Source organism: Phyllostomus discolor, chromosome 3 (genome assembly GCF_004126475.2).
Source record: "Phyllostomus discolor isolate MPI-MPIP mPhyDis1 chromosome 3, mPhyDis1.pri.v3, whole genome shotgun sequence".
Lineage (NCBI taxonomy): Eukaryota > Metazoa > Chordata > Mammalia > Chiroptera > Phyllostomidae > Phyllostomus > Phyllostomus discolor.
Window position 1 is genome coordinate 182256993 of NC_040905.2, and position 14334 is coordinate 182271326.

The 14334-nt window shown below is 38.3% G+C and overlaps 1 protein-coding gene across 2 annotated transcripts in view; it reads left to right on the forward strand.

Moving 5' to 3' along the window:
- The window catches only part of UBE2R2 (ubiquitin conjugating enzyme E2 R2), a 98902-nt gene extending 85483 nt beyond the window's left edge, over positions 1 to 13419 (forward strand). The window contains exons 3-5 of one of the 2 annotated variants that reach the window (XM_028511742.2): positions 1300 to 1397; positions 9783 to 9917; positions 11665 to 13419. In XM_028511742.2, the coding sequence (XP_028367543.1) occupies positions 1300 to 1397; positions 9783 to 9917; positions 11665 to 11881 (450 nt within the window). In that variant the 3' untranslated portion in view covers positions 11882 to 13419. The remainder of the gene's footprint in view (positions 1 to 1299; positions 1398 to 9782; positions 9918 to 11664) is intronic. The other variant, XM_036021838.1, reaches the window with a different exon arrangement.
- The last annotated feature ends 915 nt before the right edge of the window (positions 13420 to 14334 follow it).

The window sequence follows — 14334 nt, forward strand, 5'->3', positions numbered from 1 at the left end:
AGGGCTAATAACAGTAATAGAGTTTTAGAATGCATTATTTGGTATTGATTTTCTTTTTTTTTTTCAAAGTTCTGTTATCAATATGGTCGTGTATTTGTGTATATCTAAATCTAGGTTGTAAATATAAGAATTTTACACATTATATAGTTACACGTCTACTTTTTTGGCTGGTGTGTGGCTCAGTGGATTGAGCTCCAGCCTACGAACCATAAGGTTGCCACTTTGATTTCCTGCAGGGTACACACATGGGTTGTGCAGTCAGGATACGCAGGAGAGGCAGCCAATCGGTGTTTCTCTCTTATATCAGTGTTTCTCTCCCTCTTTTTCCCTTCCTTCTCCTTTCTCTAAAAATAAATAAGTACAATTTTTTGAATCTTTCATTTTACAGACCAAGAGATAGGTGACTGTCTAACAGTCTGTTCTGTTGAACAGCAGTCTATTTTTGCATATGGTAAGCAATCCAGGTGTTTGACTTAAATTAAATGCACCTGTGGATTAGGTCCTATAATTTAAGTTTACAAACCAGCCCTGGCTAGTTTGGACTCAATTGATTGGAGCGTTGTCCCGTAAACCCAAAAGTTTGCAGGCTTGATCACTGGTCAGGGCACATGTTTGGGTTGCAGGTTCAGTCCCTGGTTAGGGCACATAACAGCGGCAACTGGTTGATATTTCTTTCTTGAGTTGATGTTTCTCTCTCTACTCCCTCCTTTCTCCTCTCTCTGAAATCAATAAGCGTGTCCTTGGGTGAGGATGAAGAAATGTACAAACCAAAAAATTAAAACCGTAGTGGTGAGTTCTTCTATCACATATACCGAAGGAGTTATAATTAAGTTGTTGGGAGGTGTATTTTCAGTTTATATAAACTGCACTCATTAAAACCAGTGATGGATAGTAAAGGTGATTATAGCATCTCTATGCAGATTTTAAGCAAGGACAGATTTTTTTGTTTCTTTTTATGCACTTTACGTACAGTTTGTATCTGACAATAGAGATATTAAGTTGATTCCCAAGGCTCTTGAAACTTGATTTATCAAGTTTGTCTGTTTCTGACTATTTAGAAGGATAGTGTTACAGACTTACAATGTTTCTTTTTTAACTAAGAAATATATATTGGAGATTGGTCAGTTAATATTTATAATATAAAAAATGTTCAATTCTTTAACATTGATTCCAAATGTGAAAAGAAAGCAGAATTATTTGCTTTTCTAATGATAAGAAAACAAGTTTTGTAGGAAAAGAAATTCCAGTCCCTTTTTAAATCATATTTTTTGAGTACTGAATGTGGTTTGTGTCTTGTAGAATGGAGATGTATGCATTTCAATTCTTCATCCGCCTGTGGATGACCCACAGAGTGGTGAACTGCCCTCCGAAAGGTGGAATCCTACTCAAAATGTCAGGTAAGGGGTTAATAAGAAATAATCTGGTTTTTGAGTGGTTCTTAAGAGTGGATATTATTTTTTAGCAAGTACAAAAGAATCCTTTTTATATTTGGTTATTTTGTCTTCTGTTAGAGCTTTAAGTAGCATGTGTGCATCGTTTTGAAGTTTTATTTATGGAACAGTAATGCATATGTTACTCGTTTCTCAGTGTTCACTTTGGGAGGAATTTTCTAGTCTGAGTCCTTCCTCTTACATTGTCTGAAGTTACATTTGACTTGGATCTCATGACTTCCATGTTTGGATTGCTTGCTTTATTTTATGATTCTTACTACTTTTTACAGAAAAGACTTACTCTTTACAAACTGAAAATCGACTTTACATGCTTCTTTTAAAACAAGCTTCCATTATTCATTGTTTTTTCTTTGTTTTATGTATATAAATATGGTGTTTCTTATGATTTGGAAGACTTGTGTATTTCTTGTAATTGTCTTTGGTTATATAATAGTTGAAATTTTTTGTTTGATAGCCTTATATTATTTATCCTTTAATATTTTTCTACAATAAAATGAGTAATAGATATTCTTTAATTACTTGAGATAGTAAGGCCTAGGTAAGTTTACTTCTGTATTGAATTATTTTAGTAATATACAATTGATTAAAAGCAATATAAGTTTATTATACTTTTGATACTTTTACTTTTTACATTTAATAGTTATTAGAAATGAATTTTTAATCAGATCAGTAGACATTTTCAGTTAGTTCATGTATCCATGAATAATTATTATATTGCTAGAATGAGGCAGAATACAGCTTTGATTTTATATAAATGAATAATATGCCTTATATATACTAAGTATATATTAGATGCAATTAGTAGGAAACCTTATTTCTATATGATAATGGAATAAATAGAGCAGTCAAACCAAGTCCTTTTAATTCCTCTGAGTTATCTGGCAAAAATCACATTGATCTGTTGTCAGTCTTTTTTAAAAAATAAATTTTGTTGAGATACAATTTCCATACCGTACAATTGCCTCTTTTTAAGTGTATGAGTCACAGGTGTTTAATATACTCAAAATGTTGTCCAAACATTACCACAGTTAATTTTAGAAGATTTTTATCATCCCTAAGAAACTCAGACCTGTTAGCATTTGTACTCCATTATCCTTCAACCCCATCCCACACTTCCACCGAGGAAACCGCCAGTCTGTTTCCTGTCTCTGTGGATTTACCTGTTCTGGACATTTCCTATGAATGGAATCTTAAAATATGTAGTATTTTATGTCTTGCTTCCTGAACTTAGCTTAATGTTTCAATGTATCATGTATCATACTTCATTCCTTTTTACGGCTGAATAATATTCGATTGAAGGCTTATACTACAATTTGTTTATCCATTAATTAGTTGATGGACATTTGGGATATTTCTTTTGCAATTATGAATAATGCCTCAAAGAACAAAGTTTTGACATGTATGCGTGTATTTGTTTTCTTGGATATATACCTGGGAATGAACTTGCTGGGTTGTATGGTAACTCAGTGTTTTAACTTTCTGAGGAACTGCCAACATGGGTTTCTTTTTTGGCTGCACTAAGTAGTACATTCCCACCGAGCAGTGTGTGAGAATGCCAGTTTCTTCAGGGTTTCATGAGCACATATTGTCTGTGCTTTTTAAATTATAGTCATTCTAATGGGTGGATATGGTATCTCACTGTGGTTTTGTTCATTACTGTTTCTTTGTTATTATTATTACCATTTTTTACATCAATTAAAATCTTAGAACAGTTTTAGATATTCAGAAACATTGTGAAGAAAGTATAGTATATATCCATATACCCTGAAACTGCCAATTTTCTTTATTAACATCTAACATTAGTATGGTTCCATTTATTATAATTAGTAAACCAATATTGATACATTATTTTTTTAAATTTATTTTTAAAGATTTTTATTTATTTATTTTTAGAGAGGGAAGGAAGGGAGAAAGAGAGAGAGAGAGAAACATCAATGTGCGGTTGCTGGGGGTCATGGCCTGCAACCCAGGCATGTGCCCTGACTGGGAATCGAACCTGCAATGCTTTGGTTTGCAGCCCACGCTCAATCCACTGAGCTACGCCAGCCAGGGCCCAATATTGATACATTATTTTAACTGAAGACCATACTTTCACATTTCCTTAGTTTTTACCTATTATCATTTTTCTGTTCCAGAATCCCATGAAAGATGCATTGTATTTAATAGGCATATCTCCTTGGGCAACTGTGACAGTTTCTTAGACTTTCCTTGTTTTGGATTAATTACCTTGACAATTTTGAGGAGTACTGATCAAGTATTTTGTAGAATGTCCCCCAACTTGTATTTTTCTATTGCTTTTCTGATTATTAGATTTGGGTAATGAGTGGAGGGGAGGAAAACCACAGAGGTAAAGAACAGTTGATGGACCCTTGAACAATATGGTTTTAGCTGCAAGGGCCCAGTAATAGTGGATTTTTAAAAAAATAAATATATACATTTGGCTCTTTGTACCCCTGGGTTTTGCGCCCACAGATTCAAGCAACCACAGCTCAAAAAAACAATATTTTAGGGAATTTGCAGATTGGAGGGTCAACTATATGCATTCATTGTTCTACACCATTTTGTATAAGGGATTTGAGCATCCACAGATTTGCATATATGCAGGTGCAGAGAGGGTGTCCTGGAATCAGTCTTCCTCAAGGGATACACAGTTTAAGTTCTAGGAGTGTCAAAAGTTATGTGCAGATTTTGACTGCATGGGGATCGGTGTGCCTCTAGCCTGTGTTCAAGGGTCAGCTGTACATTTTCATAATATCATTTCAAGGGTACATATATTGTCAATGTGATTTATCACTGTTGGTACTAATATTTGATACCTGGTTGAAATTCTGTGTTTAGGGTTTCTCCTCTCTGAGTTATTCTCCCCTCACCCCCCTCCATCTGTGCTCTTTGGGAGGAAGTCAGTGGTATAGCTCACACTTTAAGGAGTGGGAAATTACATCTTTTAGAGACTGGGATATCTGTATAAATTATTTCAGATTCTTCTCCACAGAAGATTGGTCTATTTTCCCCTATTTATTTATTGACTAATTTTGTTGATTTTTCTTTTTTAAATAAGAGCTCTCCATTTTTAAAAATATATTTTTTAAAGATTTTATTTATTTTTAGAGAGGGAAGGGAAGGAGAAAGAGAGAGAGAGAGAAACATCAATGTGCGGTTGCTGGGGGCCATGGCCTGCAACCCAGGCATGTGCCCTGACTGGGAATCAAACCTGCGATGCTTTGGTTCGCAGCCCGCACTCAGTCCACTGAGCTATGCCAGCCAGGGTTTGTTGATCATTTTTAATGATCTGAAAGCTAGTAACTTGATTAGGATCTTCACTTTTGTCAAAAGCAAAGAATTGAAAGCTTTCTGGCTTGCACCAGGATTTCTTATCCAGTTCTTACCAAGTTATTTCTTTCGCACTTTCTGGGATGTATACAAAAGGGTCTATCTGTTCGAGACATATCAAATAAATTATTGATTATGCTCATATATTTAGGTACCTTGTTTAATCCGATATACTTAGGAAATGTTGAAAATTGATATACAGGGCAGGGCAAAAGTAAGTTTATAGTTGTGAGTGCTGTTTATTCTTATATTACTTATTACTATATTATTTCTCATATGAACAACTATAAACCTACTTTTGCCCATACCTGTATTATAATGAGACCTTCATTCCTACCACGTGTTCTCAGGGATCTGTCAGTCAGCAGCAGCTTCAGCATCGCTTAGCAGGAACTGTTAAATTTGTTAGTTGCTCTACCAGCATAAAGAAAAACTTTTTGTAATATGTGACCCATTAAGCTACCACATTTTCTTAGTCATAACAGACTTCTTTGCCACAATGTCCTCTTTAAATTCTTCTCCCATCTTGAAAACATGTAAAGAGGACTGAGTTTTAACTGGGTCATCTTCTGGTGGTACTGGTTCATCATTTGAAATAGTGTAAATGAAAGATTAAAAGAACTCAGGTCAACTAGGAGGGTCAGGCACTGAGCTTCACTTCTGTATACATCAATTTCAATCAAATTATGCTAGGCCTGTAAAACCTAAGAATCTCAGTCACTTACCATCTTTCTCTTTCTGAATCTCCATCTAGGTATGTGAATGTGTATATTTTTAAGAATCAAGTAAATTTAGGTTTTTTTTAAAGAAGTACTTTTTCTTTTAACATTCTTTTTTAAAGATTTTATTTATTTATTTTTAGAGAGGGGAAGGGGGGGAGATATCAATGTGCGGTTGCTGGGGGCCATTGGCCTGCAACCCAGGTATGTGCCCTGACTGGGAATTGAACCTGTGATGCCTGGTTCACAGCCCTGTGCTCAATCCACTGAGCCATGGCAGCCAGGGCAAATTTAGGCTCTTAAGAGTAAACCCTTTCTACTTCACACACTGCTTAGAGAAGGTATATGTATACACTAGAGGGAAAATGCCCACTTTTAATTCTGCAAAATTCTAAACTTTTCCTTCTTAGTTTCCAGGCAGCCCCATAAGCCTCATGTTACTTTGTTGTGTGTGCTGGGGCAGGCCCATCTCACTGACTACTCTGTATGTACAAAGGGGCAAATACAGTGTTGCCCATTTTGTCGTAGGTCTCTAATTCTGATTTCCTAGCTCCCTTAAATGCTTAAGTTTTGTTTTTAAACATGTCTTAACTCTGAAGAACTTTACAACTTACTGGTTTGCTGTTTGCGTGTGCGTGTGGTTAGTTGGCCTTCATTTTCTTTGGGTGTTTTTATTGTTTACAAACTAAATTTTTATTCAAGATAAGATAGTTGTATCATCTCTGTCAAAGAAACAACAGCAGAAGGTCTGAAACAGGAACCCGAAGACTGTGTAGAGTGCTTTTGCCTGTCCCTTTGTCTGTGCTTCCAGTCCACTCAAAACTTTTCTGCTCCCTGGAAACCCCTACCGTAGTTCCTGGCATGGCTTAAAGCAGGGGGAGGAAGGAGCTCATTTATTTCTGGGAGTGTCTCTAACTCCGTGAATGATGGTGGTGCTTATGGGAATTGTGCAGTAAGTTGAAAAGACTTGAGAACTCTTAAGTTTTCATCCCAAATTCTTAGTGGTTTAGGTCTGTTCTGTATCGTAACACATTAAACACTTGCACCGCTGGATTTGGACAACGAAGCCTGACCCTCTGTACCCACATTTAGAGTGTGGCAGTGGTGCTTTTCGCTATGGGAACTGAGATCATGGGGATGGGCCCTCAGAGTCCATTTTGCTAATCCAAGAAATTAATATCCAGGTGCCACAAGACTGTCTAAATGGACAAATGCATCTCTCTGTTACTAAAAAGCAGAGCTTCATGGGGAGCTGTGGATTTATATGGACAGAATGAAACTAAGAAAGAGTATATGTTGTTTCCTTGATCCCTTCCCCTTTGTCCATCATCTGCAGGAAACCAGTCCCTTTAATGGGCTTGAGTAACCTCTTCATTGATAGTTTCATCATTTGTTTGGTCTTTCCCTTTTCACCTATTGTTAACCCTCTCCACCTTCTGCTATTTTTTCTTCTGGTGGGTAAAAAGTGAATAAATATTTTGAAACACTTAATGAAAGTAACAAAAAATGGCAACAAAAAGCATATTTTGTACATTCTGGCAGTATTGTCTTAGCAGTTTAGTTTTTCCATTCTCTGAAAACAGGATAAATAATACTTACCTTGCAGAGTTTACCATGCTATAGGTGTAATGCCTGTGTTAAATTATTTTGGTATAAGTGATAGACATTTTAAACTATGTACGACATTTTCTCCAAAACTTTTCCAGTCATGGTACTTACCAAAAATGAATAGTAATCTGTACATCATAGTGTAGTAAATTGAAGATGCTTTTGTGGACAGAAGTTGTTTCAGAGGCTCAAGTTATCTCAAATCCAACCCACCTCATTGATGAGGGAATGAATACGGATATCAACTTGTAACCTATCCACAACATTCTGGTTGGGAAATTTTGAGTAGGATATTGCTTTTGAATTGCATTAGTAATCTTGGAGGAAAAAATCTCAATTCTGTTTTGCTCTGTATTGGCCTTGTTATTAGGCAGGCTTTCACCACTTGGTGACCAAGACGGCCACCTGCTCTGTGCTTCTCACACTCAAACAAGAATAAAAGTTCCTTCTGCTATTAAGTTAGAAAAATGGTGGTTCCCACCAAAGATCTGATTGCCCTAGCTTGGGTCACATGCATATATCCCCAAACCAGTCGTCATGACAAGGTGGATGGAATCACTAGCTGGTATGTCTTCTGTTGCCGGTTTAAGTAGGTTGTGTGTATGAAGGTGTGGCATTGTGGTAGGGGAAGATTAACCCCACCCGAACCAGTGGAACTGAATCTCCACCCCGTGCGCCCCCCCCCCCCCCCCCCCGCCCCCAAGTCTGCTTTCCAGATGAAGGGAAGAAGTGAAAATGTACTGGGTTTAACTATTGTCACAATCCACTGTAGTAACTGATACTTCTGAAAGCATCATGGATTTTAATTTAGGAGTACGTGGAGGTAGGAGTGAGCTCTTTTTTGGTAGAAGTAATTTACTATTTTAAAAATATATATTTTCCAATATAGTATTTTAATAATATACACAAGCTGTAAGAAAAATCAACTGGGTGAACTTGTGGGGGAAATTCCCTAATTAAATTGACATAGTTCATCTAGACCTGTGGCTATTTAAACATTAGTGTTAAATATTCAGTTCCTCGGTTGCACAAGCTACCTTTCAAAGAGCTCAGTGGCCACATGTAGCTAGTGGTTACCATATTGGATAACACAGATGATACATTTCCACCATCACAGAAAGGTGGAAGTATATACAGAGCTGAACTAGACCATTACAGCTATTTTTTTCTGTTTATACCGTACTTTCTTCTTATCCTGCTTCTTCCTAACAGGTTTTGTATGTTTTCTTCTGAAGCAGCCTTTATGGAATTTTCTACCTGTGTTTTTCTCTTGCTTCTTAGGCTGTTATGTCAATCCATTTCCCATTGGCTGTGATGAGTTTGAATCTTTCAAATGTAATTATTGGAGAAATCCAGAAGGATCTTGGCAAGAAGGGCAAGGAGTTATTTCAAACCTAATAGAAAAGTTGTGTGTGTGTGTGTGTGTGTGAGAGAGAGAGAGAGAGAGATGGATTTTAACTACAAATTTTTTAAAGTGCCTTTGTCATAATTTTGTATACTCACATAACAAACTCTTCACCCTATTTAGGAAAGGGTTTCATGAAATCAAATATCACTTGCTTGGTTCTCCCTTTATTTTTTACTTGGAGCCAGGAGTACAAAGCTTTTTTGCAATAACATAATCTATAAGCTCTCACCAATGAGAAAAGCTTGTTTTTTCCTCCCATTTTTCTCCTTATGTTCATGCACATAGCTTTTCCGGGGCGGGGGGGGGGGGGTGTCTGAATAATTTGGAGTGTATTGTGCTCTTTTGGTTATTTTAATCTAACTGAAACTTTATTACTCGTTTTTATCTGTGGATGAGAATATATCTCCCATGGGGGAGATATGTATCTATATCTAAGTCATTTGTTATTATACATCCAGCATCTCACTTGGTGCGTCTGGCACCTAGGAAGTGCTTAAACACAATTTTTGTTTTAATTAAAAAAATGTTTATTGATTTGAGAGAGCAACATCACTGTGAGAGAGAAACATAAATTGGCTGCCTCCCATATGTGCCCTATCCAGGGATGGAACCTGCACCCTAGGTATGTGCCCTGATTGGTCATCAAACCCCCAACCTTTTGGTATATGGGACAGTGCTCCAGCAACAGAGCTACACTGGCCAGGACAGTTCTTGGTAAAAACTTCTGAATAAAGATTTCTGTTACTGAGACTAGTTTTTCCCACACTGTTCTGTTTAACTCTGTTTTCCCTTAAAAAAATGGAAAAGAAATATATTTGTATGTAATAACTGTGTTTTTAGATCGCCTAAGCAGCCATGATCAGAATTGGGTGTATGGAGTAGCATCCTTTTTACCTTATCCTGTGAAAGAATTCCCTTGATAAATATTTTTTTTTTTGCTTTTTCCTATTGCACTCAACTTACGATTTTTAAACTGTTATTTGAAAATCCTCCAGATCTCTGCTTTTTGCGTATTGGAACATGTAGCCAGTTGAGACAGTGCCTTCTGCAGTTTTATGCCCAGCAACGTGATCTCATGCTAGACTCACATGTTTCCTCTGCTTTTTGTCTCTTGATTAGCCTTGCCTGCTGAGTATTGAAAACAAAATTTTATGATACTGTATTTCCATTTCCCTAAGGTCTCAAATGGTGTAGTCTTAAATTTAAAAGAATACTTCGAATCCTGTGAATGAGTATTTGTAGCTGACCCTTTTTTCCTGTTTCTAGGACTATACTGTTAAGTGTAATCTCATTGCTTAATGAGCCCAACACCTTCTCCCCAGCCAATGTGGATGCTTCAGTTATGTTCAGGAAATGGAGGGACAGTAAAGGAAAAGACAAAGAATATGCTGAAATCATTAGGTAAGGTGCTTTGTTTTGGGTTTGATTAGTAACTTCAAGTCTTTATATACTTAGAACCAAAGGGTTTAAATTGAACTTCATTGTCTACTCCATTTCTCTCAGTTAGATTTGTTGTTTGGGAGGAGATCTGTGCTTGAGCCTAATGAGTGTGTGGCTTTTGAGACACATACTGCACACACTGCAAGATAATGTTGCAGTAAATCTGATTTCCTGGGAACCAGAACTAGGTTCTGAGCAGCCAGTCAAGTTTTCAGACTCTCCCTCGTAATCCTTTTAGGGATGATTATACTGTTCTGGACTTTCAACATGTCCACTAAGTATAGCAGGCACCCAAGGTATTCCAGATATTCCAGGTATTTTTGTTTCCAAAATTTTTATTAATGAAGCCCTATTGTTTATTGGCCCTTTTGACCATAATAGCAAAGTATCTTCTGGGTATCATTACTCTGCCCTAGAATAAGAATCTGGAGACTTGGGATCTACTCCTGTGCCACCCTTCATGTGACCTTTTTATCAGTTAATTTTTGGGGTCTTTAGTTTTTCTAGTTTTTCTGTGTAAAAGGAAATAAAAGTAGAAGGTAAGGTTCTTGATATATCCTGAGTAGGACAAAGTTTTCATAACAGTACCCAAGAATTGGCACTTCAATTGTAGTAAATTCCATTCCCCTGAATACAATGCAATTTTATATACCCTTAAAATAGAGTTCCAAGGACAGTTCCGGCACATTATGTGCATAGGTTAGTAAGCACCAGAATTTATACAATAGGGTCCCTGTCTATAAATTTAGTCAGCATGATACAAATGAGGAAGATAAGACAGTAAAACTAGACAGTGGTAAGTAGGATAATGGGAAGGAGTGATGAGAGATGGCTGCTTTAAATTGGGTTGTCGGAACAAGCCTCCGGTCAGGTGATACTTGTGACAAGAAGAATAACAAACAGAAACATTCAATGAAATGCTTGTCATCTGATAGCTCAATAATGTAGATTAGCAGTTCTGTTTGGTGCCCACTGGAAACACCTTTAGAACCACCCCCTCCCTAGTCCATAGTCATTTGATGAGGTTACAGGGATAGAATCTAGACACCTGTTTCATTATCAGACACCAAGGTGACTGGTATAGACCAAAGACTGAAGATAATTAGTATAGATAGTGAAGACCTGCAGAGGAGCAGGAGTGGACTAAAGAAGATTCAAGATGAGAATGCTTGCTTCATAAAACAGGATTGGAGCCTGATATTCAAGGAAAGGTAGGATTTAGTGAGTGAATAATGCCTAAGTATTCCTGAGATGTTTGTATTCTCTGTGTTTCTTTATTTCATTTAATTCACATTTATCATGCACCAGCCTGTGGCATGTACTCTACTAACTCATTAAGCTGTACCGTCTTCATTCCTGGGGACCTTACACTTAGCAAATAGGTGACCGTAGGAGTGCAACTGTAGAAGCTTAAGGTAACAGTGGAAAGAATATATAAGCTATGGAATTCTTCAGTCAGGTCTTAAAAAAAATCAAAGTGAGATGACTAGGAGAAAAAAAAACTGAGATCCACTTTTTCAAAAGGTCAGTAGTGTCTTTCAGGATTGACACCTGACAGTCTGAGATCAGCTTTGGTGTAGTAGACTCTCACATGCTTTCAGGCAGGTAAGTTTAGAAATCGGGCCATAAGAAATCTTGATTATCTAGAAATGCTAATTTTAAATCCATCTTCAGGACATACTTACATAAACTATCCTCCTCCCTTCAGGAAACAGGTTTCAGCCACTAAAGCCGAAGCAGAAAAGGATGGAGTGAAAGTCCCCACCACCCTGGCGGAATACTGCATCAAAACTAAAGTGCCTTCCAATGACAACAGCTCAGATTTGCTTTATGACTTGTATGATGACGACATTGATGATGAAGATGAGGAGGAGGAAGATGCCGACTGTTACGACGATGATGATTCTGGGAACGAGGAGTCGTGACGTGCTCCTTCGAGAAGCCCCTGTACTGCCCTGCCATCTCAGGCCAAAGGGAGGGGAGCAATGGGGACCTAGCAGTGGCCCCTCGGCAAAAACCTATCACAGGGGGTGGGGAAAACAAACACGGCTCCTGCTGACTCCCCTTACGGATCTCAGTTTGCTCCTTTTTATGGACCTCTTAATGGAGAGAAGGTAATCCTCCACAGAATGTCTGAATTCTTGCATTCTTTACCCTTCCATCACTGTATTGATTCTTTTTTTTCCCCCCCTTCAAACCCAAACCCCTGCCTCACTTCGTCTCCACAAAGTGTTCACAGCAAAACATGTTTGGTCTGTTTTTAGATTCTTGAAGAATTAAATAGTCTTTCATCAAGATGTTTAATATGATTAAAGCTGGGAACCCATTGGGAGTTCACAAGTGCTGCATATGCTGGGTAGCAAAAGAAAATGGAAAAAAAAAAAGCCTGTAAAACTCCCACAAAACAAACTTTAGAAAAAATTGCCAAGGTTTAGCTGCTCCATTTACATTAGTGTGTGTGCATTTGTTCAGCCCCATGGTGGTGAATTTTATTTCTTTCTTGTTTTAAAGTCTGGGGTATGGTGGGCATCAGGGACTCTGTGTGAAGACTGATGAAATGTGTTCCTAAGGGCACAGAGCTCCTTCAGCTTCCAGGAAATCATCCTAACACAGAGGCCTCAGCTACTCTGAGGATAGAAATCAGATTTTGGTTTTTGAAATCGATTGGGATCTAAAGCTTGAAATAAATATTCATACTTTGCATAGAACTGAGCACTTGATTGCTATTTATTTAAAAGGCAGAGTTCCTCCCCCACCCCCAAGGAGTGGGGAAAGAGTGGGTATGTGTGTGTGTGTGTGTGTGTGTGTGTGTGTGGTTTTAGTGATGGCAACAAAGAGTTAAAAATCACTATGCTAATTTTGGTTGATGCTGCTGGGGGCGGGGGAGAGTAAAAACTACTGGTAACCACTGTTGGGAGAGAAAACATGTTTTATATATTTAAAAGGGCCTTTCCCTCAAAGATACACTCTCACCATGAGGATTTCTTTAAGTAGCCAGTTTTAATGACTCTATTAATACTAGGTGCATGTGTTAAGATTTTGGTTTCCATTGAGCTAGTGATAACTGTGGATATATGTGAGACATGCGTGACCGGTTACCTTTCCTCATTGGATGTGATCTGGACTTTGCTCACCTTTCAATATACTCTGGCTGTGGAGCGCAAGCAGAAGTTGTGCATGGAGCTTGCCATGGGCTTGTTTTGACATTTCTGGCAGGGCCAAGGGAGTTGGCAGTGGGCAGTGTCTGGGTGATGTTAGAGCTTCCTGCCATGCAATTGCTGCAGCTTTGATTTTCCCGATCTCAATCATGTGTTTGTCAATCAATTCTGAGATCCATCAGCCTTCACCAACCAGGGACTTCAGAACTTGACGGTGATTTTTGTTTCTTATGGGAGTTGGCCAGTTTGCCAGTTCATTACAAGAGCGGTGTTCTTTCAGTGGGGAAAATCGTTACAATGTAAAATCACAGGTTTTGGAAGGAAAAGACAGCAAAGACTATAATCCTACTGCAGATCCCTGTGCACTAGTGTCAGCTCCTTTTCTTCAGATCTTTAGTTCAGAAAGAACAAAAGGGTTGATGAGGGACAGGGTAGGATGGATCCTAGGACAGAGTAGGTGATGCTTACCTCCTTAGCTCCTCCTTCCTTTCTGATCTCAGGGTTTTCATTAGCTTTTCAAACTCCTCAAACGTTGGCTAATTCCTAGCAACTCTCTGGCCTCTGAAGTTTGGTCTAATATTGAGAATATTTAACATGCCTAGATTCAAATGGAGCAGTATTGAGCCTGATCCCCATAAGGCCAGGGCTACTTGCACCCTTGAATTTAGTGACTCCAGTCAGATTCAGAAAACAGCAATTCTCTATGGCAAAATAGACTGCAGACTTGGCTAAGGATCATCCTTCTTAGGAGACTTCCCACGCTTCTAAAGTAATGCTTCCAAACAACCAGCAAACCTCCTGGAGCCCAGTCCCTCATAATGCTGATTATCCCCTACCCCCTACCCACCACACACACGTTTACAGCTGGTAGCTTAATCTTCCTCTATCAGAGCCCTAAAATTAAGCTTGTCCTTTACTGCTAAAGCATTTCTTTCCCAGGGCAGGCCAGGCATCTTGGCGTTTATAGGAGGTGCTATGCTGCTCAGCCCTGTCCCATTAGGCCCTGTTGGCCTGTTGCATGTTGACTCAGGGAGCCAGAGAGCCAGGTGGAGGCTGTACCTCTCAGCCCTTTGGGGTGTCACTGTTTAGGTCTGGGTTTGTCTCTGATACGAGTACAATCAGAAAAGACTGGGGTATGTTGATTTGCTAGCAGGTAGACATTCTTTCTAATAGCTCACACAGACTTGTAAAACCCAGATGCTGGTTCCAGAGAGCTGTCT